The sequence below is a fragment of the Podarcis melisellensis genome, assembly GCF_964234715.1.
Source record: "Podarcis melisellensis genome assembly, chromosome: 6".
Classification (NCBI taxonomy): Eukaryota; Metazoa; Chordata; class Lepidosauria; order Squamata; family Lacertidae; genus Podarcis; species Podarcis melisellensis.
The window spans coordinates 35,491,081-35,518,225 of NC_138538.1; the positions used below are offsets into that span (position 1 = coordinate 35,491,081).

Below are 27,145 nucleotides of genomic sequence, written 5' to 3' on the forward strand. Positions count from 1 at the left end.
AGCGGTACCTATTTTTTTATTTGCACTGGCGTGCTTTCGAACTGCTAGGTTGGCAGGAGCTGGGACAGAGCAACGAGAGCTCACTCCATTGCGGGCATTCGAACCACTGACTTTCTGATCAGCAAGCCCAAGAGGCTCAGTGGTTTAGACCACAGCGAAACTAAGGCTGCAGCCCTAAACCTTTATCTCAGAGTAAGCTCCACTGAATTCAGTAAGCCTTACTTCTGAGCAGACGTTCTTAGAATTGCAGTTTCAGCCAGTTTGGCTGGCTTCTTTAGGCAAGGTGAGGCAGCAGGTAAGACCATGTTCCTTGCATTTTGCTACAGTAAGATGGAGCTCTGCGAGCAGGATCCTCTCACTCTGGTGCATAGAGAAGGCTTGGAGAGGAAAATGTCATGGGTGGGAAGCCGTGGACTTCCAGATGCATGTTGGAGTACCACTAGCAGCCCTGACCGTGCTACTGGTTTGTAATGGGTCACAGCTGTTCTGGATGTGAACTTGAGTCTTCTTTTGTACTTTGAAATTACCAATTATGGCAGCAGTTCACGATCCAAGAAAAGGAACTGCATATGTGCCGCCAGGACCAACAGCAGTAAGACTACACTAGAATGAAAGAAAACAGCCACAACCTTTAGGGAATTCTTCCTCAAGAAGGACTTCTGAGAGTTACACAGAACTGCACCACTTTGGTTATCCCCTAGCTGCAAATTCATTGTCAGTATTTATGGCCACAGTTGTGCCAGGAACTGCGGAGGAAACCAACGTTCTTACTCTTCTGTTTACTTCAGAGGCAGGCAAAGAGCCAAACATTGCTGCTCCAATCTGCAAACTGTACCAGCTGCTCCCTTAACATGCAGATCTCCAAAGGCTTTGTGAATAATAGTTGCTATTTGTACCATTCACAGCGTCATCTCCTCAGCAGGCAGAAATAAAAAATGACACAATGGCAATAAAGCGGAATCTTGCCCCAGGGGAGGAAGAATGTCACTTTAGCTGAGCAGTGTTTTGAGATTAGGTTTTACTTATCCATGGGGTGAGAAAGAAAAAAGCATGTTTCCCAACTCCTGAAAGACTCCTGCAAGAAAAGGACCTCTGTTTGTCTAAACTACAGCATAACATCCTTCTACAATACATGTTGCGGCAGGAAAGTTATTTCTCCAAGGGGTTAAGTTTTATTTCCCTTTCAATACTCAAACATGGGGTAATCCAATACCTTAGTTGCTGGAGATTCCAGATTCCAGCAGGCTGCATCAGAGGCAGAAGTTAGAAAAAGAGCATAACACAGGTGCAGGCTAAACTGAATTCCTTGCATACACTGTTGTGACTCTGATCCAGACAGAGCCACAACAAGTTTTTTGTAAAGACGACAGCAGGGGCAGTCCCAAGAATGTGCTAAAAAGGCATGTACTTTGAAACTTAGAATGTGTACTTGACCTACTCTCCTTCTCCCCGTTCTCTCTTTTTTCTAACAGTACTACAACAGGAAGGTGGGTGGAAAGGGAAAGCAGGGCAGTGTCTCATTCAATAACATAATACACGTTGTAAATTCTAGAAGCTTTAATGACAATCCAGTAGAAAAAACACCTGATAAAATCTGATACAGTCTTGGAAATGGGAAGGGCTTAAAAGTTAAGGTTCATCTTCCCCCTGGTCCCCCAAAACAATTTCATGATAAACTTTAAATGCAGCTTGAAATAGAAATCTAGCTGTCAGTCTCTGAACCGCAAAAAGGGAGGGAGTGTTTCCTCCTGCCAGTTTCAAAAGGAGAGGTTAAGCCTCTGCACTCAGTGCCATTCCCAGGTCTTTTCTTATTTCTGATTGCTTTATAATCCAGCACATCTGCGTTTCAAACTAATACCAGCCCTTTCTCATACACCGCTGGACACAAAAGGAAGGAATGCAGAGAAGTCTTGCACAACAAGAAAGTGAATTTACACTGCATTAGGTTTATGCAGGTAACAGCACACTGCATTCCCTCTTGCACAATTAGGATTTCTTTATAATATTCTGGCTTTAACCCCCTGAGATAAATAGTAATAGGGAGCTCAAACATGATTCATTTATAGTTGGGCCATCATCTGCTTTTTCAGTATGTAAACAGGAGAAATAACTTATTCAAGAATACAGGCTGCAGTAGCAGTACCAGGATTTAAGGCAGTACAGGTCCTCAGCGCTCATGTGGCCATTCTGGGTCCACTTGCTGCTGGAGGTGACTCTCACCAGAATTGTTGCCTGCAGAGAAGGAAAACCAGATGAAGAGGTGAAGAGCAAAAGAAAGTGCATCCTTAGTTTGCCCTTGCTTCCAAATTGATCTGACATGCTCCAGTGCTGCCAGTTTATTGGTGGGGAATATGTTATAGCCGAAGGACCTGTGCTGCATTGTGAGGACTTGCCTAGCTCCAGCTGCCAGGACTTTCCTCTGCGCTCAAGCACCCATCACCTTGACAATGTGCAGCCCCTTGCACTGACAAGGCAGCCTTCAGGGGTACTTAAAAGATAGGCATTTCTTTAAAATAAATACACAGGACTTTGTCCAACAAAAATCATTTATGCTATGTTATTTTGCAATCCTTATTCCTCAAAATATATGAAGTGAGTAGCAGTCAAAGTCCACATTGTGTGTTTGTGTGTGTTTGTGTGCGCGCGTGCTTAGAAAGAAAGCAGGATTTCTAAACAATCAACACCCCCCCCCCATTTGGATGAAAATTGATGATGAGCCCTTGCAGAAAATGTGCAAAAATAAAATTGAACATTGGCTTTGGTCAGATGGGTTTGTGGTTGAACAAAATGCTGATCTTTCTCTTTTTAAATAAAGCTGGGAGGTAGAAAGGGTGGCTTCTGCAACCCTATCCATTGTACAACACACAGGAATTGAAAAAAAAAAAAATACAGCCATGGAAGTATTTCAACAAGATTCAGATGGTTGCATTTATTTTGGTAACTGCTCATCCACTCTCCAAGTCACAGATGGAACCCAGCAGAGAATTACTAGAACTGTCAACTGAGCAGCCTCCTTGGGCTTCCCCAACTCTGAAAAGGCTTTTCAGGTTAGTTGCTATGCATTTAGGATTACTATACATCCATGAAATAACTGGAGTACAATTCAGATCACTTTCGCCTCTTACCTTCTGGCTGGCTATTCAAGGAGAGAGAAGCGAGTTCTACCAGCACCTCATCCTCTTCATTCTCATCTGCCTCATACCAATATCCTCGGCATGCATTATTGTCCTTGCAATACTTGAGAAACCTAGGGGCGCCAATAAAATAGTAGTGTTAATACCACCAGCCTGACCCATGAGCTTTAGAGGAAGTCAGAATAATTTTTAAAGGATATATTTGCGCTAAACCAGAATAGCCGAGGGGATTCTTGTTCAGATGTAGCTCTGCTGCCTGAAATGGCTCAAGTCCTAATTCTTAAGTAACCATTGGCTATGAAGTATATTTCAACATCAGTTCTTGCTTAAGGGTGTGCTGTGATTAGAATTGCATGTCCCCAGGACAGGGAGCCACAGAGGTAAGCACCTACTTTGCAATAACAAGATCCCATGTTTAGTTCCTGGCATATCAAATACCTGGGCTGGAAAAGATTTTACATCGAGGTCTTGGTAAGCTGAAGCCTGTCAAAGTAGACAATACCAGGCTATATGAACCAACAGTCTGATTCAAGATATGGCACATTCATGTTCATAAAAAACCAAAGGTCTATATAAATGCAACACCTTGACAGGGGCAGGATGATCTATTCGCCCAGGCTACAGGCACAACAAGTCGTGGCCGACTCTGGGGTTGCGGCGCTCATCTCGCTTTATTGGCCAAGGGAGCCGGTGTATAGCGTGTACATGTGGCCAGCATGACTAAGCCGCTTCTGGCGAACCAGAGCAGCGCACGGAAACGCTGTTTACCTTCCCGCTGGAGCGGTACCTATTTATCTACTTGCACTTTGACTTGCTTTCAAACTGCTAGGCTGGCAGGAGCAGGCACCGAGCAATGGGAGCTCACCTCGTCGCGGGGATTCGAACCGCCGACCTTCCGATCGGCAAGTCCTAGGCTCCATGGTTTAACCCACAGCGCCACCCGCGTCATCTAATGCTTATTTCTGAATTTTGAATTTTATTGTTATTCATGTTTTTATACTATATTTTATGCTGCTTTTACAATTAAGTGTTTTGAATTTGTTGTTAGCCGCCCTGAGACCAGTTTTTGAACCGGGAAAGGCAGGGTATAAATAAAAAAATATTATTATTATTATTATTATTATTATTATTATTATTATTATTATTATTATTATTATTATAAGAGGGTGTAGGAATTGGAGGGCAACACTTACTCGCTCCAGCACTGATCCTTGCTGAGAGTAGCCGGATTTCCTACAATTATCAAGAGTGCCTTGGCTCTTGTAATGGCCACATTGAAGCGCTGAAAGTGGAGAGAAGAAAAAGAAGAAAAATTAATCCACCTGGCCTGGCAGTAAGTGAAGATTACATTCAGAAACACACTATGACCAAGCCAAGCCACAAATGGTACTGCTTCTCTCGCAATCTCTGGAGGGGAGGAACGCAGGTATAGTGTTTCTTGACCTGCCCTGGATCCCAAAGGAAAGGCGACAAGGGCCTTTCTGAAGATTATAGGATGATGTGCCCAGATTTGTACCTTGGGGTTCTGAAGGAAGCCTATGCTGAACTCCTCATCTATATTGAAGTAATTGCTGCTGCTGCGCACTGTTGAGATGAGCACCACACGCCGCTCTTGGCCCTGGAACTCTTCAACACAGCCAACCTGGAGGGAGAGAAGAAGAATAGCCAGATAACAAAGATTAGGAAAATAAATCTTCAAATCCCAAACTCAGGAAAGGCAAGCAGCTTAGCTTGGGGCCTTCTTCCTCCTGGTACTGAGATGCTTGATCCCACTGCCCTCCAGATGTTGCAGGACAACCGCTCCCATCAACGTAGATAATGGCAATGCTGTAGTTGTAAGTCAATCACCATCTGGAGGGCATCTTCAGAAAGGCTGAAGAAAACTCCTGCCTGAAAGCCAATCAGTGTAGACCAGGGTATTCCAATCTTGAGTCTCTAGCTGCTTTTGGACTACAATTTCCATCATCCCTGACCACTGGTCCTGCTAGCTAGGGATGTAGTCCAATAACAGTTGGAGAGCCAAATCTGGAAGGCCCTGATGTAAACAATACTGAGTTAGATGGACCAATAGTCAGATTCCATATAAAGCAACTTATTGTGTTTCTGTCCTTGATGCAGTGCTTAATCTGTTCCCACAGCACTTTGATGTAAGAAGGCATACTTCATCATACAAAACCTCACTTGGGAACTTTTTTGGACCATATGATTACCCACTGTTGGACACACAAGTAGCAGAACTGATGGATTTTTGGTTGGGTGCAACAAAGCTATTCTTATTTAAGATGCACCATGTCTGATGTGGATATATATCCAAACCATTTCTCCCTCGGCACGACTGGCAGGAAAACTTAAGTCTCACCTTTAGTTCCTTGATATCGTTCACACCCTTTAGTTCCAGACCAATGGCTTTTCTTATCTTCTCCACCTGGGAGAGAAAAGCAAAACCAGTTATTCGTGCACCCCCTCATTCTTATTGTCCAATTCAGTTTCTATCAGGCAAGAATGCTGCATGTCTGCTGTCTAATGCCCTTAGCAAATGGATGAATTCCTTAGGGCCACTAAATAGGAATGGTGGCTTCAAAAATCTTCCCTGCCACAAATGGGCAGGGTAGCCTTTAATTCTCTGTTGATGCAGTGGGAGTAACTGGTCTGATATTCCTGGTAGAGATGATGGGAGTGGTGCAGGAAGGAGTCAGACCCTGGGCAAAGGCTATACTATATTGGCCCTGCAGTCACTGCTACCTTTAGCACAACCATTCACAGCATCCACATGGAGAATGCAAGACATAGCCTGGGCCACACATGACTAGCTGCAACCACCCAAAAGCAAGTTATATGACTGCCACGCCACATTTTTAGCTGCTCCAACCGTAACAGCCGTGGCATCTGTCTACAGCAGAGTGCATCCTTCCACTGACCACATGCATGCATATAACTAGTTGCAACCACCTAAGTTGGAGGACAACTTGGCCAATGAAGAGGCTCCAAGTTTCCATGACTCCTGGAAGGGAATCTTGTTCAGTGAGCTGGGACCAACAGAAGATCTCACCTGTTTCCTGTATGGAGAGATGACTCCAATCTCTTTGGGGGAAAGGCGAGACATGCCTTTCTTGCCCTGCTCCTCCAGGAGCAGTTTTTTGAGGTAGTCAGTCAGCACTTTAACCTCGGCTGTGTTGAAAAACGAAGGGCTGTTCCCTTCACGCTGGTCTTCCCCGCAGACTCCGTGAAAGATGATGGGAAACCCCTGCAAGGGGAAAGCATGCCGACTCAGCTGTGCTCATGCCTATGGCAGAATTCCCAGGTGTCTACCGCTCCTCACCTGCTTCACCAGCTCCTTCCATTTGCAGTAGGACTCAGTGATGAGGCGGTTGCCATGCTCCTGCAGCTCCCCATCATAGAACTTCTCATTGGGGAACTTGAGGATGGCAGCATGGGACCTGGGGGGGGCAAGGAAGACAATAATTTAGCACATACAAGATCCTTTGGACCAAGGCAAGTCACTTTCCTCTTATGCTCATAATAATGCAATGCCACATTACACAAAATGGGCCCCCTGGTGCTGCAGCAGCGTTTGATCCTTTTCACTTAGATACAAATGGTAAATGGGCGGCCTCCATGCCATGCCATTTGTAAATAACTTTCACAAGTTGGCAGGAGCTGAGTGTGTGAAGGTGAGCGAGTGCTTTTCTTATTAGGAAATGGGCCAAGAGGCTGTGGGAGAGGCAAAACTTGCCTCTGTGTGAAGGCCATCCCTCTGAAAAGGAAAGGGTAGTAGTAGTTGTAAAACACGACGTTTACAGACTGCAATTTGTAAAAATGTGTTAGATGTCGCTATTCTTTGAAGGCAGTGGCTTCCTTCCATGAAATGGGTCTATAAACATCTGGGATCCAGACCTGAATCTCTCATTCCAGTCCCTAGTTCAAGTCACTCTTCTGATATCTTACCCTCAAGTAAAATAAACGTTTTGTCTGTGTTTTAGGGCAAGAAGATCATTGTTTAACAGTAACTGGCAATCTTCCTGCATTAGTATAAAGCATTGGCTGGCCCCACTTCTGCTATAGTCTCTTAAGAAGCTGGCCCAGTCCACTTATCAACCTGAATTGGGAAGACAGAACCCAGGAATCCCACTCAAGTCAACCTAATGTAACCTGTGTTACATTAAATAGGCAAGATCCATACAGACACACTTGTGCGCCACCTGCTGGAATCCTGAGGCAGAGCGGTGAATGTACCTGTAGTTACGCAGCAGCTTAGTGACAAACTGTGGATTGTAGCTCCCATCCTTCTTTGCGTACAGTGAGTTTTCAAGCATCAGCCGCTCCAGCAGGGAAAGTCCTATAAGAGCCGAGATGCTGCTCAGAGCTTCCAAATGAATGCAAGGGACTGGGGCTGGGAACTCTCTTAACTTTTTCTAAACCTTTTTTCAGAACAGCGCTAAGGCCCAATTCATGCCCCTGTCCTGCAGCACAGTTGCTGCTAAGAACAAGAACGATGCAGGAGCAACCTCAAGAGGGGCAAGCCATTTGTGTGAAACACGCTCACATAATTTGAGTCAACTTGCAAAAATCTCTCGTTTTCAGAGTGTTTTGTTTATGCACTTAACATAATTGCCAGCTGTATGGTGCAGTTTTGCAGAAACAGCGCAAGAAGCACCGAGGAAGCTGCTTCATACTGAGCCTGGACCAAGGGTCCATCTAGCTCAGCACTGTCTACACTGATTGGCAGCAGCTCTCCCACATTTCAGGCAAGCGTCTTTCCCAGCTTTAATCTGGAGATGCCAAGGACTGAACCTGGAACCTTCTGCAGGCAACCCCCATTCTCTTATCACTGAGCCTTGGCCCTTCCTCAAATCGCCACATGGGTTGCATCTGCTGCAACAACTGTATTGCTGGCATTGCATGAATTGAGCCTAGAAGCAGACTGTTCAACAAGGGAGGAGTCCGCACAGAGACTCCTTTGGTCGAATCAACCATTGCCCACTTAAAAACCCACTAGGAAGATTTCAGCACAGAGCTCAAATGATTTATGCTCCTCCTCCTCCCAACCTTAAGAACAGATACCTCAACTTGCATGAAATGCCACGCAAAGCAAAATAAAATACATGTCAGTGGGTTTTTAAAAAATTGCTACCTGCTCCTTACTCACCTAAGCCATGCTCCTTAGCCAGAGGAGACCTCAGGATTGGTCCCAGTTGCTGGGGATCACCTGCCAAAACCAGCTGACCTCCTTTAGCATTAGTCCTTGGGTCCATCATGGCTAGGATGCCTAAAGGAAGAGGAGAAAAGGACAGGGCTCTAGCCATTTGCTCAGTCTGGTCCATAAGCAGAGTCCTGGGGCTTGAACTTTAATCTGCTTTCCCCTAAAGCAGAATAAAGCTTAGAACTACAGAACTGACTCGACCTGGAATGTGTTTTGGGAAAGGCAGCCTGATCATCAACAGCGGAAGCAAATACAGAAAGCAAACAAGATAAGCTTAATGCTGTTTAAAATGAGTGAAGGACGTTTTAGGAAGAAACATTTCGATTCAGGGCCTTCCTGAATCCCACCTTCTGGGGGCTGAACATAGTGAAACATGCTACCGAGAACATGCATGACAAAGCAATTGCCCCACAATGAACCCTGTCAGTTTAGTGAATAAAATGAAAGTTTGCATTCTGTTCCATTAAAAACCAGCATGTTTAAAAAAACGTTTCCCACAGAAATGACAATCCTTTTCAGGGTAGAAAACGCACCTGCAATGGCAATCAGGCACTGAGGTTCCTCAGCATGACCACTCTCATCGATGAAGACGTGAGTAAAGTGTCCCGGAGGGAACTGAGCATAGACCACCCTAGCAGAGAAACAAAAGGGAGCACATGGAGGATATCTGACTTCCCAGCTAGAGGACAACCACATCAAGTGGCCATTTAACAGAGGAGTCACATGGAAGATGGAGGAAGAAGCTTGTTTTCTGATGTCCCGGAGGGTAGGAACAGAATCAGTGGGTTCAAATTGCAAGAAAGGAGATTCAGAATAAACATTAGGAAGAACTTTCTGATGGCAAGAGCTGTTCGCCACTGGAATGGACTGCTTGGAATGTGGACTCTCCTTCACTGGAGGTTGTTAAACAGAGGTTGGATGGCCATCTGTCACCGATTCTTTAGCTGTGATTCCTGCACTGCAGGGCAGACTAGATGACCCTTGGTGTCCCTTCCATGTCTGTGATTCTATGTAACATGGCTGCCACCAAAAATGCCATTTCTGTTTTGGTCTGGATTCCATTCACATGGTGGCAAACAGCAGTTATGTGGCGTCCTGAGTACTAAACCAGGGCCTTCGGTAGCAGCTGTGTCACTATGGTCTTAACTCTGGTTTTAGGTTTCACAGATAGCAATGTAACATGCCCAGAAGAAAGAATTGTGCTTCAGATTGGTGTCTTGGTGAATTGCATCAACTGACAACTAAAACATTTTCTCTCAAAAATAGCTAATAAAGACCATCTTGGCTGTGAGTCCTGGAATACCTGCTCCCTTCCTTGCAGACCATTTCCACCTGGCCTGGGAGGGCAAGTCCTGACTTACGCCAGCTGCAATACCTGAGGGCTGTTATTTAGGGATTTTTTTTAGGGGGGGGGTGCTGCTGCTGCTGCTGCTATTGATTATTTTTTCTATCTTTATTTTAGATCTTATTATGATTCACGTGGAAATGTTTAACGTGGTTGTGTATTTTTCAATGTTTTATTTATTGCTTAGAACTACTTTATGCTTGTAATTATGTAACTTTTTATGTTGTAAGCGGCCTTGAGCATGGTTTTAACTAAGGAAAGGCGGAACACAAATAAAATGATGCATGCATTTATGTATTCCATCTCCTTCAGTGGTGACTGGCAAAGAGAATGTGAAAGGGTTTATTTAAAATTTTGTGGCAACAATGGTAACAAAACAGTTTTCCATCTAAACATATTATGCCTTCCCCACTATATATGCAAACACATACAGATTTTCACTTCTCACCTATTCACATTTGTCATTTTTGAATGATATCTGAGCCTTCTTACCTTCCTGCTGTTATCAGGGTGGTGATGATCACTCGGTAGTTTTCTAGAATCTCCCTGCTAGGAAAGACGGGAGAATCCAGTTTCTTGTCCCAGTTACAGACATGCTAGAAGCAAAAACAGGTATTAGCCATAAGCTGGGCTCTAGCAACATCCTTGTTCACCTTGTATCCGGGGAGGAAGAGGGTACTACAAGCTTACTACCCTGAGAGGAGTGAATAAAGAACCCTAGGTAGGACAGAACATTTAGCTTGGACACATGGAACTAGTATATACCTTGATATCCTCAGGGATGGTGCGGTAATCCCTGCTGCTAGCATTCATCCTGTAGATCTTCCTGCTGTCCTGATGTTTCAGGAGGAGCTGACAGAGCAGGTCAGAGGCACTGTTGGAGGGGGCGCAGGCAAGCACGTGGGAACCCTCAACATGCTTTAGTACCTGAGTAGAATAGGGAAATAATACTGGGGGACTGGTGGCCAGCCAAAGAAAACACTTCCAGGCTTATAAGGAATGGTAGCATTCAGAGGGCTCAAGAGTTACCCTGAGACTGGTCCAGACTTGCAGGATGCAAGATTGGGATGATAACAAACCAGTTAGGTTTCTGCAAGATTCTTGAATTAGGTGAGTATCCCAGTTCCATCATTTCAATACTCTTAAGCAAGTCTATTTCTCTCCCGCATTTAATAGTACAGTGGTACCTCGGGTTAAGAACTTAATTCGTTCTGAAGATCTGTTCTTAACCTGAAACTGTTCCTAACCTGCAGCACCACTTTGGCTAATGGGGCCTCCTGCTGCTGCTGCACCGCGGCTGAACGATTTCTCTTCTCATCCTGAAGCAAAGTTCTTAACCTGAGGTAATATTTCTGGGTTAGTGGAGTCTGTAACCTGAAGCATCTGTAACCCGAGGTACCACTGTATACTCAATGCTAATCTAATCACAGTGATCAAGTTCTCTCCTCACCTGATTAATGGCCTCCACCATAGTGACTGTCTTGCCCGTACCTGGTGGCCCAAATATAAGGTATGGAGCTGGTCTGGACATGCCTGCTACCACCTGACAGACAGCTTTCACCTGCTCTTGGTTGCTCTCCAGATTCCGGTCATATAATCTGAAAGAGTGAGTGGGAAGAGTGAGTGAGAAAAAAGAAGAGGTACCAAAGCGCAGGGCAAAGAGAAAGTAAAAAGGCACGCTCATACCACATACTCATATGAACCCTCAGCTCTAAGATCTCCATAAAGTTAGGGCATTTCCATGGCAGAAAGGGACCTTTGTCCACTTCCAATCTCTCCCTGCTTCCTTTCCATACACTCACTTGAGCAGCTGACCGGCAGTGAGTAGAGAATGTCCCAGTGAGAAAGTTGGGAATAGCAGGTTCTGAAGTTGCCTCTCTTGGGCAAGGTCAACGGCACGATGCTGGACTCGTAACGGCAGACGACAGAAGGTGAAGTTTACATCAAACTTCATTTTATTGATGAAGCGAGATGTCAACCTGGGAAAAGGAAAGGGTGCTGAATAAATTACCAACAAGCTCTGGGCATCGCTGATCTCAGGTCACTCTTGCAGGCTACCAATTTCCACAAACCTTTCTAGCTCCAACTTGCATACCCTTCCCCCACACAATACCACTTGCTGAATCCATCCGCTTGAGAGCCACCTGCTGCCAATTCAGGCCAATCATAAAGTCAAACTATCCAACTTTCCCTTTCAACTACTTCCATTTCCCCCTTAACCTTCAGGGCAATCCCACCCCCAACCCGCTTCAGCCATTCTTCAAAAGGCCACAGACCAAAACTGCTCCACTTCATCTGCTGGTCCCACCTGACCTGCTGGAACTAATGAATTTGCTTTCCAATACTGTCTACCAACCTCCTGGACTTTGCTTCCCCTTCTTTCTTTTGCCTGCCTACAATATTGCATCTCTTGAGTTTTGTCCATCTGATGGTGTCTCTAGCAAGTGAAAATCTAGGTTTGACAGCTCCTGACCCAAAGGATATCCCTTTGCTTTTAACAGCCAAGTGATGAAGAAAGGCAGAGCAGGTTCTGCAATGTTGTGAATTACATCTGCTACATGTCCACAAACACAAAATTACAAGTAACCACACCTGAGTTGGAAATCTTAATTCCATTTTCAATGGAAGGGGGTCTAAACAAAGCCTCAGGCCGGAGGACTCACCTGTCAGAGAAGCCCAGCTTGAGTTTATCCCATTCCACAGCATGGACATAGCCCTTGTATTGGACAAGTGGGTGCCGTTTGCGTTCTTCAGCCAATGTTACTAAAATATGATCACCTCTCAGGACTGATGGGCGGTTCTCGGCCACACCAGGTGCCTAGAGCAGAAAACAGAACCCAGTCTGAGAGGCAACCATGCCCTTTTAACTTCATGCTCCCAATAACTACCTGAAGAGGGGAAGGCGGCATCTTGCACACAATCTGGTCCTTTCCATTGGTGCCTCCTCAGCTGACTTCTACATTGACTTGCTTGCCCCCTTCCTGCTCTCCAACTGGTTCACCTCTACCACTCTCTTCACTGCTCAGCACTGAATTGGCATGTTCCTCCTCAGCACCAAAGGAAAAGGGCACCATAAAGTCCTTGAGATCTCCTCTCACCTCCCCAGGTACTGGAAACAGCTGAGGAGTGCACATTCCTCAGCTCCTCCTAGTGTCAATCAGCGGAGAGGCGCTGGGATCTTAATGTGCTGGGAGGGGGAAGGTTGTGTGTTTTAGTGTGGATGGTAGGAGAGAGGAGCCCAGGCCTGCCAACAAGTGCCCCAACCCACACTACATGCAACCGAAAGCCCAATCCACATCCTTGATCTAACTGCTACAAATGATTCACACAATATGAGAAACTCTCTTCTCTAAGAGAACTCTTTGTCTGCTGCTTACCGTCAGGACAAGAAACGGGCTATTCTTGTCTGCTTCCATGCAAACATCGGACTGATCATATCGATGAATGTCCACCTCCATCTGGATCTCCTCTAAGTAAAGGAGCAGATGAAACTTCTTACTGTAGTTGTCAAACTGCAAGGCAGCTTTCAGGTCGCTCCTATGGAAATGAATCATAGTATCAAATCAAATTTAACCTTCTCAATTCATGAAGTTGGAAGGAACCTCACCAGTTACCTGGTCCAACTTCCTGTCAATACAGGAAATAGATTACTGCAGCAGCATCCCAAACCAGGAAATGCACTGAACCCCCAACAGGTAGCCATCCAACTTCTGCTTATACACCTCTAAGGAAGGCGAGTCCACCACCTTCCAAGGGAGTTTGTTCCACTGTTTAACAGTTTGTAAAAATATAGCAATATGCGCTTAATAAGGGAAGAAACATTGGAGGAGGGGGGCGGTCTTACTGGAGCTGTGCAATCTTCTCACGGGTGCCATCTTTGGGTGCGTGACCTTTATTCATGCATTCTACCTGATACTTCAGGTCTTTTGGGTAGTTGTAGTGCTGCAGCGGTATTTTTTGCTCAAGGTCATAGTTCAAAGTGCTAGAGGGGCAAAAAGCAGTGCAAGGTTTTATTGATTAATGTCACGTGTAACAGGACAACCCCCAGTTGTAGCAATGCTAACTCCCGTATAGCATGTAAGCTGTCAATCTGAGCAGCAAGCAAACAATTCCAGTTACCACCGAGCAATACTTCCCTTTCTCTCACAGGAGAATTAATTCAATGATACAAAATCAAAGGGCGTGGCACTCTCACCCTCTGGTGACCCACCACCTCCCTTTGGTGTTGACCCTTATATGTTTGGCCTGCTGTCCTGCAGAAGCCCTCTTATCTAGTCTGTGGGCTGGGAGGCAAGTCAATTAATTGCATCCGTTTGCACTTGTCTACTCCTCAGGAGTCTCCTGACTGCTAGAGCAACCAGTAAGTACATGTGTGCAGCTGCAGTGCTTGTGGCATGAGCAGCGGCTGTGACAGTTTCCTCAATTTGCAGATGTGCTCATAGGCCCCCAAAGGTTGCTGATTCCTGGTATAGAATGTTAGGTTCTGCACAGTCTCCCTGTAGGCAGTCTGCATCCTTTACTTGCAAGTTCAACAATGCCTCACAAATTCCCGGAATGGGCAATTACAAGGAAGATCCAGGAACCTCTCAAAGCTCTACATGGATGGCCAAATTCACAGAAGCATGTCAACCTCTTGATGATTACACCAAGTGGTTCCTAGCATTTGTGGAACAATAACCATAGATCAAACACTATAGACAGTGCTTTGATATGCAGTGATGCAGATAATTGGAAGTGAGGTGGTATATTTACAAGCAGCAGCTCCTTCGACTCCCTCCCGTTGTAGGAAAAGCCTGGAATATGGACAATACCATCAACTGACAGAAACTAGAGGAGATAGCCATAAAAATTTATCTGTATTATAATTGTACCCTTTCTGTGCATTTTTGTTGTAAGCTGCTTTGAGAGCGAATATTGGTAAAAAAAATGTATCAATACACAAGTTAAAAATTCACCTGACATCTCAGACACAGTATTATCCCTTTCTGTGGATGCCATTCACATGTTTGAGTCTCACTGGATGAGAAATGGCTGTGGCAGAGCTTTCCAAACTGTGTGTTGCAGCACATTAATGTGTCGGCTGCAGTGTGTAGGTGTGTCATGTGAACACTCCCTGCACTCCTCCTGGGGCTGGAAAGAAGTTAGTTTAACCTCTGGTTTGCTAGTAAAACTGAATTACTGTATTGTGAATGACGCATGTCTAAAAATTGTGTCACCAACATAAAAAGTTTGAACAAAAAAAATGTATCTGAAGAAGTGTGCATGCACACCAAAGCTCATACCAAGAACTAACTTAGTTGGTCTTTAAGGTGCTACTGGAAGGATTTTTGTTTTTGTTTTGACTATGGCAGACCAACATGGCTACCTATCTGTAATAAAAAGTTTGGAAAGCTCTGAGCTAAGCTGTATATACACATGCATGAATCAATCCTCCACATAGGTAGTTCATGAATGACTTATCTCAAGGAAGATTTAGGAGGAAGAATGAGGTGAAGACTTCGGAATGCTTATGGAAGGACATAAACAAGCAAGAGTTCTAACTCTATCTGAAGTCCAGCTCCACCCAACAGCTCAGACGTTGCCTATTACAGTCAGACTTTGGCTCCTGAATGCCTTGGTACTCATACATTTTGGCTCCCAAACCTGGAAGTGAGTGTTCCGGTTTGTGAACGTTCTTTGGAACCCAAATGTCTGATGCGGCTTCCGATTGGCTGCAGGAGCTTCCTGTAGCCAATCAAAAGCTGCACTTTGGTTTCCGAATGTTTTGGAAGTCGGACAGACTTCCAGTGTATTTATTTAGCACTGATGGAAAGCTAGGTGCTGTACAGTGTCAAGGTGAGAGTTTTAAATATCTACATCAGCTGGGAAAGACATCAGAAAGGAAAACACTTAAGAAACTGAGTAATTCAAAGTAGTAAGGAAGGAAGGAGTGTTATATGGCAGGAGAAAAACAGCTAGGAGACAGCAAGACTGGATAAGGACAGAGTTCTTAGAGAGTATAAATTTGAGAAGTGGTTTGACAAAGAAGGAAGCAAGAGAGAACACAACACTAACAGAGAATCCCCACATACTTTTTTGGTGCAATGCCTTCCACTATCTCAACTTCCTGTGGCTTGTGCAGTTTGGCTTGGTATGGCTTGTAAGGTGCTGAGGGAGCCAGCTGTTCTTCTAATTTACTGTGAGCAACAGCAGACATGAAACGTCCAATGATGAAGCGTCCAGTCTGTGCACTATCAAAATCAAACATCATGGTGACAGGAAAGTATCCGTAGTCCTTTGTCTCACAGCGCACTCGGATCCTATACGTTTCTCCTGAAAGTAACAGGACAAGCCTCTTAACAGTACAAGCTATGAGGAGGGAGGAGGGTGCCTGTTTCTCAGTCTTTCTAGTGTAACTCCAACAACAATATCTGAAATCAGGGGACTGAGATACATGCCCCTCCAGAATATGTAATGCAATTTATTAACTGTTAACAGATCATCTGGTTTTAAAATGTATCAAGTAAACAGAAAATGTTAATGGTTTATGGTAACTTATTTTAAATTTCATCTAGAATATAAAATATTTGCTTCTTAAACACACACAAAACATGCTAGGAATTCTTTTGTGCTTTTATGTGTCATCTTAAAGGTAGTGATGGGAAGCAATTTAAAATTTCTTTTTTATTTTTAATTCTGGAGGAGGATGAGGGGCGGCCAATAGGGTTTCTCCCCATAGTTTTGATCAGATTTTCCCTTTCACTGCCATGGTGGTTTCAATTCCATGAGACTGAGGGGAAAATTGTTTCCAAAAAAGAGCAAGACCCTTTTTGTTTTCCCCACCAATTTTTAAAAAGCACCTCCCCACCAACTTTAAAAAGTGCACAGCAAAAACCTTCAACCTATTTGGCTGCAATTTGGCAGGATTCTTACCTAGGGATACCTCTCATATCTGTTAATTTTCATAACAACTGCCCAAATAATGTTAGGAGAGAGTAACTCTTCCAAACAGTAAAGGCTGCCCTTATCCTTCTATAATTTGGCAGGATTCATCCCCTCAGGAGGGAGAAAAATATATAAATTTTAAAATATGCCCAGCACAAAATCCCCATAATCTATATCTCTATTATCTGGTAGGCTTTATCCACTCAGAAGGGTTACTATGCCTGCAAATTTCATCCACTTCTGCCAAAAGGTAAAAAAGAGTGAAATCCATATAGTGAAAAGGGGGAAGAATTAAGCTTAGTTTTTCTGAAGTAGATTTTGCCTTGGACCCCAAGCCAAACCACAGACCGCATCAAACTGAATTAGGGTCTAACTCAAACTGACCCTCAATTCATCTTCAGTGACATTTCAGACACTGCCCCACACCCACCAGCACCCATTTAGTGACATACTCTCCAATTTCCAAGAAAATATATATCAACAACAATACTGTTAATATATATCAATGACAATTCCGGATTTCTAGTAAAATAATAAATATAAAAGGCTTCTATGTTTTTTGTGCTAGAGAAGTCCTTTCAGTTTGGGTGAGAAGTTGCTTGAATAATTTGTAAGTTGGTTGTCTCTGCACTGGCACTACTTGCCCTTGGAGGCTCACTAAAGCCCAAGTTTGAGCATATTTCACATGAATGGAAATACCTTTTGAGCTGACTCTTGGGGTTTTAAGGGGTTTCAACAATATTTTTGCAACTATTTAATTGGACGGTAGTGAGATATTTTACATATCTCATGGTTACCCAGTTTAATCCCCTTCAATGGGTTAACCAATACATTTCAACAAATAAGCACATAAGTTACCTGGCTGTAATTTCACAGGTAGCTGTTTATAAGTAAACTTAAATTCACGATGTCCACGTAGTTTTCTGAAACTTGACAGCGTCACTTCATTTTCTCCATTATTTTGTACCTCTATTACAATATTCTTTACTTCATTTCGAGACACATGCAAACTGATTTTACCATTCTCCCCATCACAACTCGAAACAATGTCCACTCCATGCTTCTTGGAGACGAATTCAGCTCTAGGGAATTGAAACAGCAGAGTAACAAGTTCCTAAAATATTCTATCCTATATACACATCTGCAATTGCTCCGAGATAATGCCCCATGTTCTGATGTGGAGTTATTCAGAGGGTGTCAATGATATTCTAACATTATTGTACAGCAGGAAGTAGATATAATGACCCAGTATCAAAAAGAGGAACTGAACCCATTACAGCAACACTTTTTAATGCCAACCAAATCTGAACTCAGCCCTGAAGCTCACTGGGTGACCTCAGGCCAGTCACTGGCTCTCAGCCTTAGCTACCCTCAAAAGATTGTTGTGAGGACAAAATGGGGAAGAGCACTATGTATGCCACCTTGAGCTCCTTGCGGGAAGAGTGGGATAAAAATATAACAAACAAACAAACAAACAGCAGCAGATAGTCTGACCTCACTTATCCATGCCAAAGTTTTCTCCAGGTTAGACTATGGTAGAGTGTTGTGCATGTCTCTGAAGGCTGCTCAAAAGTACAGTTAGTAATCTAACAACTTCATCCAGCACTAAGCAGGACTGGATATTATTATCATATTTTGCCTCAACAGCACAGTGGATCCAGTTTGAAGTACTGAGTCATTATTGGCTTTTTACATTCAAAGGCCTTGGAAGTTTAGTACCAGGATACTTGTGAAGGCCCTTCTGTCTTCATAAGACCTTCAGCTGAGGGGCCCCTGGAAATGCCCCTGCTATTGGCAATGTGACTGGCTTCTTGAGAATCTTGAATTTAAAATGTTGCTTTCAAATTTTATTTTCTTGCAAGACTGTATTGAGCTCCCTGCTCTGCCCAGCTTTTGTGAGAGTTAAGGTAAAGACCAGAATTCTTTTTCCACATCCCCAAGGCTGCATGTATACTATGACACACATACCCAAATCCAAATTCCGTGCAAATATAAATAACTTACCCTGCATTATGTAAATTAAGGACATTTGCATTTCCCATAATTTATTGCATTTGCTCTAGCCATAAGCGAGGAATAAGGGGCTAAATGGATTCTGATTATCTACCCCTAGTGAGCTAGTCAGAGAGAGCTCACAGTTTATGTTTTCAAGTTTATATTCACAGCAAAGAGGTCCGAAAACTTTTTATTAAATAACGATGAAGATTCCAAAGTCTCTGAAAACAAGGGCCAACCCCAGCCCCATTTTCAGTTATGTGGTAGGACTGGGGACTCGGGAATGCAAAGACCTATCTCTGAAATGCAGAGTACTAGAAAGTTGTGCTCACACACAATCCCAGTCTTTTAAGTCTTAATCATCTCCTTCGTTACCTTTCCTTAGCACGTGACCTGCGAGGAGCTGGGGCAGCATCTGGGCTTTGGTCCTGGTTAGGCTGATCTCCAGCATCATAGGTTGGTCTCCAGTACTGATCAGTAAACTTTACTTTTTTCTTTACCTACACAAGGGGAACAAAGTGTAGTGACCATGAACAACTGGAAGACTCCGAGAATAAAGTTCATAGCAGGAAGCAGGGAGTTCACAATGGGTCAAAAAACATACTTTGGATTCAATACAATCCAACTTCAGAAGGAGCCTTCTCAAAGTGCCCCACCATTGGGGGATATTTTCAGTAGAACCCATCTCTACATACTAGATGGAAACTTATGTTCAGGGCTGCGTATCCTGTCTGGTTTAAAACAAACAAGAACAAATCCAAGACTTTTGCAGCAAGATTAACTCTGATTCCATGTCAAATAATCAAGTACAGCTACTTGTATAAATTACTGATTTGCATATATTTTCTTTGTTCTGCTTTTGGCAGCTTCTTGCTCAATGGAAAAGGGTTTAGCACAGCAATTAAGGGAGAAGCAGACTCGAGAATGGAAAAAGTTGTTGGGCCAGCCAGCCTGTCCTGTATAGAAGGAATTGCCGGATGCCAAGTGAGAACAACAGTGCATTCGACTCAGCCCTGTCTACACTAATTGGTAGCTGCTTCCTGGAGTCTCAAGAGGAGGCTCTTTCCAAGTAACAGCCTTGAAATGTGTCAATGGCAGGTGCCAGTAAATTAACTGCATGAATTCTGTGTTCCCTTAGTTTTTGTGGGCTTGTGGCTTCTGAGGCTTCCCTCTCGCAGAAAATCTGGGTACAAGGGTGGCTTGGTTTCTTCCTTCCCAAGAATGCAAAACGGAACCATAATTTTTTGACATGGTACAAACAAGTTGAATTTGCTGTCTAAAGAGCTGAAATGGATGAATTAATAACATATGGGGACACCACTGTTATTGTTCAAGTAAACTGAGAAAGATTTACATTTTAAAAAATGTGTAAAGCAAAAGAGATAGTGGGAAAGGGTAGGCCCTAAAGATATACAGTACTGGGGGCCTCCATACCACCTCCCACTTTAACAGGCCTCAAGAGACATATGTTTCAGTCTCCCTCAGGCCTAGTAGCTGCTCAACACAATGTTATCAGAGGAGGAGTCAAAAATCAATGATAATCATCTCTCACCGTTCCAAACATCACAGAGTCCCGATGGAACCCAGCAAGGCCAAAGCGCCAGAGTGCATAGAGAACAGTCGAGAAGTTGGGTCCTCTAACATCCTCTCTGCCAACACAAGAAACAGAAAGAAGACCGTTATTCAACAAAGGAAGCTAAACTGAGCAGGACTATTCTGATGGATTAACATCTAATTCAGTACACATAGGAACTCCCCTTTTCCAATACAGTTGATAGAAGGGATTTTTTTCCTAGTAAGTTCTTGCATCACTGCAGTAGGAAAAACTACAAATCTTCTGCCTTCATTGTATTTTAAAGGCACAAGAGCCTTGCCTTGCCCTGAATGTGCAGGCAGTCACAAATCTGCTGGCCAAATACATCTGCTGTGTATTTATGTGTGAAACTGTTTGTCTTTCAGGGTTCATCCAACTGCTTTTTGTCCCCTTTTAAAGTTCCTCTTAATAAAGTTCCTTTGTTATCAAAGCAGAGAGAGTACTGTGGTAAACTAAAAGTCCAGCTAATTTTTTTGTAGAATAAGCTTTTGTGAACTTTCCTGATGAAGGGGACGCTAATCTACAATTAATGGGATCATAAATATGTTCATCTTTAAAGGTACCACAGCTCAATTGTTGCAGAAATCATTGTGCAATTGTTGAATTTCTGTGCAACTTCTGAGTACCGTATTTGGCTTATTTTCTGAATCTGTTTATTTATAATGTTTGGTTGAGAAGCTTATACATTAAAAGCATGACATTCAAATCAATGAACAAAAACCACAAATTGGTAAACAGCATATGCATCTTGGTATACAGTTTATATTTTCTAGGATGACTATCTACATATACCTGGTTAAACTACTTTCTGCTCTCTATTAGGATTTCAATAACAACTTAAAAGTTTGTAGCAGCAGCTTGGGCAGTTTTCATATAAACTGAGGGTAGAAGAGAACCATTATTGTTTTGTTTACTCATCTCCTTTGCCTCATGTCCTACTTGTAAATTTAGACAATTGTGTCTTACATACTTGGGACTTCCTGGGAAAGAAAGACAGGATTAACCAACTGTTTTAGAATGCCGATTTTGTTGTACTGTTACATTTTGGATAATTAAAAAGTTAGGATTTCTTTTTTAAAAGACAGGGTGGGAAGAGAGGAGCTAACAGGCCTGGAGAACATGAACCAAACAATTCAGGCACATGTTCAGAAATGTAAGAGTCGCTTCCCAGGCTCCTCAGAATAAAAACCTGGGAAAGTTCAATGTGACTTTTCCCTCTCCTTGCTTACTGAGCCTAGACAAACTCCCTTGCAAATGACCTTGAAAAACGAGCCTTTTCCTATCAGACAAATTCCAAAGGAGCAGCCAAAACAAAAAAGCAATCTTGTGCCATTATGTGTTTTCTTTACTGTGCTGCGACTCCCTACCCCACACACTTTTTTTAACATTCCAAGAATCTGAACTTAGCTACTCATTGAAAATCCTGTGCATACAAGTCTTGCCAGGAGCTAACCAAAGTACAGTCATACCTCAGGTTTCAGATGCTTCAGGTTGTGTTTTTTCAAGTTACAGACCGCCGAAGCCCGGAAGTACCGGAACGGGTTACTTCCAGGTTTCGGCGGTCGCGCATGTGCAGAAGCGCTGAATCGCAACCCACGCGTGCGCAGATGCAGGTTGCGAATGTGCATCCCGCACGGATCACGTTCGCAACCCGAGCATCCACTGTGTTTCTTTGAAGTGTATTTCATTTGGCACAGAACAGTTCAGGTAAATTGGGAGAAGCTACTTCAAGCCATTAAAATATATGGCGAAGGCTAGCTCAGTGGCTGTCAGGGCTGTCTGAAGCATATGCGTCGCTGGGGTACAAAGATCCACCTGGCGCCCCCCCCCCCAGTTGCTCAGTCCCAGGCATGCAGGAGGGTGGAGCCGGCCGGCCGTCTCAGTGTCTTGCTGGTACAGTCACCCTGAACCTCGTGACACAGAGCCACCCGCAGCAGAAGAGCCTGCTGCGGCGCTCCAACCAATGGACGGGCTCTTCCCCGGACTCAACTCTCGGACCCCAGGCTCTTGGTCTGGCACCCCTGAGAGCCCGGCACCCCACACCCCTAGCGCCTATGGGTAAGGCGGCCCTGGTAGCTGTAGTCCACAACCTGAGCAGTACAGTATGGGAAAATTTGTTCTTGTTTCTTACAAGCTCCGCTTCCCATGCTGCATCAGCAGCCCTGAATTTGAGTGCAAAAGTGCCTGTAACACTGAGGTGGGAAGGGGGGAGATTTCAGGGCTTGATGAGCCAGCTGGTCCCCAACTTGAGTGAAAGAGTGCAGGGAGGGAAGATTAATAAACACTCTGTATTCAAAAGTGAGGTGCAGGTTGTGCAGACAGCAAATAAATAAATAATAGATTATTTCTACCCCAGCCACTCTAGGCGGCTTTCAACAGAACATTCAAAACAGAATAAAACTTCAAATATTAAAAACTTCCCTAAACAGGGCTGACTTCAGATGTCTTCTAAAAGCCAGATAGTTGTTTACGGTATTTCCTTGACATCAGAAAGCTGCTACAGACGAGAAATATTTCTGGGTTAGCCCACGAAGTAGAGCAAGGAACTCCTTGCAGAGCATCTCCTCTGTGTGCTGCCTGGGAAAGCTCTTGGGAGGAAGAGAAAATTTGACCTCACACCTTTCCACTGTGAGCATACAATAAACAGAACAAACAATAAACTGTTTGCTAAGCAGCAGCTTGGTTCCTTGTTGTTACCTGATATTTTCATGCTGCTCTCTTCAATCAGGTTAACTGACAGGTTTCTCTGTCCTCTCTTCAGGGTAAAATGGCTTTTCGCTAGCCTGTGATGGCAGTTTGGGGATTAAAAGGCTACCTCAGCTGGAGGTAGAGCAGGCTGTCTAGCTTTTCTCTTCTTACCTTAGAACTAGGTTGTTGCTCAGGAGATTTACTTTCCATTTTTCTAATGCTCTGCTTATAGGGGAGGATTTTGCGCATACACAATGCTCAATGTAAGTCGTCCCATCCCCATCACCCCATGAAGAGCCCTCCAAACATACAGAAACACCTATCTTGTCTGTGGATACCCCACTCCTTTTCATTTCCACATTGCTGAAAAGGAGAAGGGAGGTCACAATAACATTGCTGTCCTAGGCCCAGTTACCTCAGACTAGAATGGTCACATACTTTTAGCAGCTTAAACCTTGACCATTTATAACAGCCTTCCTACCAGTAAGATAAACAATGTTATTTGCACAGATAGGGTTCTGTTCTGAGGAACACTAATCATTAATCTTTTTAAGGCATGGCACAGCTTGGTCCCTTTTGCTCTTTTTCTACAATCAATTCCACCTTCTAGAAATTACAACATCTGAAAGTGACCCTTTGGTTCTCCTCCAACAAATTCACCAATTTCCAAACCAAACTCTAATTCTCCAGCCACATTCTTGTGCTCCCAGATTCTTAAAAACACCCTCTCAGGGGATGCCTACACTATCTTTTAAAACATTCTTCTCATTCCATTCCCCCCCCCAAAAAAAAATTACAAATGTGAGCGCAGTAGAGAAATTCCTTTCCAACATCCAAAATGGTCATTTAAGAAAATTGTCCCAAAGAGGGGAAATTGCTATTTTTAAAGCAGTTGTCAGCCTATGAGCAATAGTCCACTTCTATCTGATGCATATCAACACAACAGTCACTGTAAGCAGCTTCAAAGAGGAAGAAATTGGCTTGTATCCAATGAGCCAAACTATGCGGCTTCCCCATCTGTAGGAATGAAAATCACGGGAGGGTGGCGCAAAATGGGGCACCTAACTCATCTATAAAATCTTTGAACAATCTTTAGCGTCTTCTGCCTTTTCACCATCCGAGACTGCGCCTCATTGTGACAGAGAACTCTCGTGTTGCCATTTCCACTTCCTATTTTGGTCATTACCCGATGGCCTATTTATTGAGAATTTACCCCAATTTCTTTGAATAAAGTTTGTGGGGAGGTTAGATGATGCCAATGAATCGGGCTGTTGCCTCAGAAAATTGTTAACCCCACACTTTCCAGTGCATTTTCCTGTCACTTTCCTCATTGCAAAATGTCCTGTTTTGGTGGGGTAAGGACTCTGGTCACACGCAAGTGTCAAAGCCTGAATTTGCAAGTACTTTATTGGCTCCCATCCCCAAAAAGTGACTGTCTGCAAATGCCCAATAACTCCATTAGCTACACTGCACCACTAAACCACAAATGCACAATTTTCAAAGGGAGTCCTGGGTGTTGTTGGGTTTGTTTGAGCACTTGTGTGTTCATTTCTGTTGCGTATTTTAGAGCATGAGAACTGGGAGAGTGAAGTGAACAGAACAAAGTTGTGTATTGAGGGCTTTATTTTGGGAATGTGGGAAGAATTTATTTTACCCGCCTTCCTAACCTCAACCTACCCAACGGTAGCCACGTCAGACCACGAGAATCCTGGGAACTGTCGTTTAAGGAGTTGTGAATTACAGGCCTGGGATGGGCAAACTACAGTTCCCATAGTTCCCTTTTTTTATTATTTTGGATGGGGAAGGGAATGTGCTTTGAAGGTCTGGTACTTCACAGAAAACATGGCTGAAGGCTGCTCTGAACCCACCAGAGAAGGCCATGTTTAAAGATCAACAGGAAAAGCTCGCCGTCCAACTTGCATGTTTCAACCAAACCATTCTGAAACCGGTCTACTTATCCTGGAGGCCAACCCATCCAATCGTCTCCTCGGGGCCCTTCCTTTCCTTCGCCTACTACCCTTCCTCTGAGCACCGTCTGACTCCCTCCCTTCAACCCCACATCCTTGCTCCATTTTTCTTGTGTTTCTCCTCAGAACCTCCTTCTCGAGCGCTCATATGTAAGGCTGAACAACTGAGAGAAGCCACCCCAGCCTTTTCCCTCCCCTCGAACACGGCCGTCTGTAGTACACCGACGTGCCCCATTTTGCGCCACGGATGCGCCTTTGCGCTGCGCCGAGAACGCAGCCGCTGCTGCTTGCCAAACTCAAAAAGGAAAGGCGTCGGGGCGCGCGAAGTTCCGCTCCACCGAGGAGACCCAGAGGCGAGTTTGAATGAAGCGAGAGGCCCGGGGGAGGGGTCCCACTTTGGGCAAGCCTGGGCTTGCTGCTCAGTAGGGATTCCAGCGCTTTCCCCTTCATTCCGAAGCCAGGAAGCCGAGAGGAAAAGCTCCTGCGCGGCAGAGATGCTGGCCGCTCCGCCATCCTTGAACCTCTCCCGCCCCCCATCGCTCTCGTCTACTAACCTGTACCGAAACTCCTGATTGTAGATCGCCGTCAGCTCTTTTTTGTTGCTCACTTTTTCCTTGCCAGATTCGTTTAGGAACTGCAGGAACCGCTCTCCGATCTCCTTATTCTCCCTTACGGTGCGTTTAGGCATGGTGGTTGTTTCCTCGCCTCCGCTCCCACCAACAAGCTCCAGCAAATCCGCCTGCCCGGCTTCCCTCCGCCTGTGAAATGATCCAGCCTGCAGCTTATCTGCTTGCAAGACTATCGGCTCTGAACCGGAAGAAACGAAACTGAAAGCTAATGGCCAGGCTGACTCAGGCTCCTCGTCGGCCTGGGAAGGGTGGAGACAAACCAATCACCTCTTCCCCTGCCAATCCAAGGATTCAGGCTTGCTGATGGTTTTCCTTTTTTTTAATCAGTCCACCCATGGGGTGGGGAAAGAAATAAGGAAGGAGAGGAAAGCTCAATTCTATAACCTGAGCTCAATGGTCGAACGCTTAGACGTGGAACAGGTGAAGAAATAAGTAAGAACACTGAATATGTACAAAATAACTTTTGCTAAGTCTTTAATAACGAGGATTATGACTGTTCCTCTTGTTAGGCAGGCTAAGGTTGCAAACCTCTATTCATTCAGTGGGGCTTGAGTAAGTAAAGATAGGATTGCACTGCGAAGCAGCAGATTTTAGGTACTATTAAAAGGCACCCAACATTCAGTTGTTTTAATACATTCTTCACTGCCATCAGAGGAGGCAGATCTTTAATTTCTGCCTCAGGTATCAAAATGGCTTGGGGCATTCTCTAATTTGGAGGCAGGGAGTTTGGCTCTCTTAGGAAGCTGACTTTCACCAACTCCCATATTAGAAATTTATCCATACAATAGCGACTTAGCTCACAGATGGTTGCATTTTCAGATTAAAAGTGCATTACATTGCAATTCTGTGCATTTCTACTCACAAGTAAGCCTCATGTATTTCAATGTAGGTTAAAAGGTAAAAGGACCCCTGACCATTAGGTCCAGTCGTGGCTGATTCTGGGGTTGCGGCGCTCATCTTGCTTTATTGGCTGAGGGAGCTTCCGGGTCATGTGGCCAGCATGACTAAGCCGCTTCTGGTGAACCAGAGCAGCACACAGAAACGTCGTTTACCTTCCCGCTGGAGCAGTACCTATTTATCTACTTGCACTTTGACGTGATTTCGAACTGCTAGGTTGGCAGGAGCAGAGACCGAGCAATGGGAGCTCACCCCATCATGGGGATTCGAACCGCCAACCTTCTGATAAGCAAGTCCTAGGCTCTGTGGTTTAACCCACAGCGCCAATAAATAGGTGTAGAGTTGCATTTTCATTAAATATGCCCAATAACTCAGGGTGGCCCACAAGTGTTCTCAAAACCAGGTTTAGAACAGACACTAGTAGGTCCAAAGTGTATCTAATGTTGATTCAGTAATCTGAGTCCTTTTAGATGGCTTTGTCAGGTTATGCAGACCCTCCCTTGATAATTAAAAAAGTTTTGTTCCTGTGTCTCAGAGGATGATCAGCAGTAGCTAAACAAATACGTAATCAGACAATTCCTCCTTATCAGCATTTCTCCAAAGTCAAATATCCTTCCAAAATCATCTCCATTGTGATTGAGGCATCCCAATATACTGATACAGACTTTGGCATTTGCTTTAGATCTCAAAACTGCATTGTTTAATCTTAAAAGCAAGACCTGTTAAAAAAAAAAAAAAGTAAGACCTCTTCCAACATACACTCCCATGCCAT

At 44.2% G+C, this 27,145-nt stretch overlaps 1 protein-coding gene across 2 annotated transcripts; it reads right to left on the reverse strand.

Annotated features, from left to right (window-relative positions):
• Positions 1–1,539: 1,539 nt before the first annotated feature.
• On the reverse strand, positions 1,540–25,899 carry MOV10 (Mov10 RNA helicase). Of its 2 annotated transcripts, none has more exons than XM_081916318.1 (22): positions 25,402–25,899; positions 20,151–20,247; positions 18,974–19,098; positions 17,462–17,685; positions 15,751–15,991; positions 13,524–13,661; positions 13,057–13,216; positions 12,343–12,497; positions 11,482–11,658; positions 11,130–11,277; positions 10,445–10,606; positions 10,172–10,275; positions 8,868–8,965; positions 8,281–8,400; positions 7,368–7,470; positions 6,454–6,571; positions 6,184–6,378; positions 5,494–5,559; positions 4,651–4,776; positions 4,328–4,416; positions 3,126–3,247; positions 1,540–2,232 (listed from the first exon to the last, which is right to left on the reverse strand). In XM_081916318.1, the coding sequence occupies exons 1-22, from the start codon at positions 25,533–25,535 to the stop codon at positions 2,168–2,170; spliced, it is 2,967 nt and encodes a 988-aa protein (XP_081772444.1). In that variant the 5' UTR covers positions 25,536–25,899; the 3' UTR covers positions 1,540–2,167. The 2 variants fall into 2 exon arrangements, with proteins under 2 accessions (XP_081772444.1, XP_081772445.1); XM_081916319.1 differs by lacking the exon at positions 25,402–25,899 and adding an exon at positions 20,985–21,126.
• Positions 25,900–27,145: the final 1,246 nt, after the last annotated feature.

Bases quoted from the DNA above. Each gene is read 5' to 3' on its own strand.
- MOV10 (XM_081916318.1), bottom strand. From the start codon at position 25,535: ATGCCTAAACGCACCGTAAGGGAGAATAAGGAGATCGGAGAGCGGTTC. The intron at 13,217-13,523 runs GTAAGACCGCCC...TCATTTCCATAG, and splicing joins GAGAAGATTGCACAGCTCCA to GAGCGACCTGAAAGCTGCCT. The intron at 6,379-6,453 runs GTGAGGAGCGGT...TTCCCCTTGCAG, and splicing joins GGAAGGAGCTGGTGAAGCAG to GGGTTTCCCATCATCTTTCA.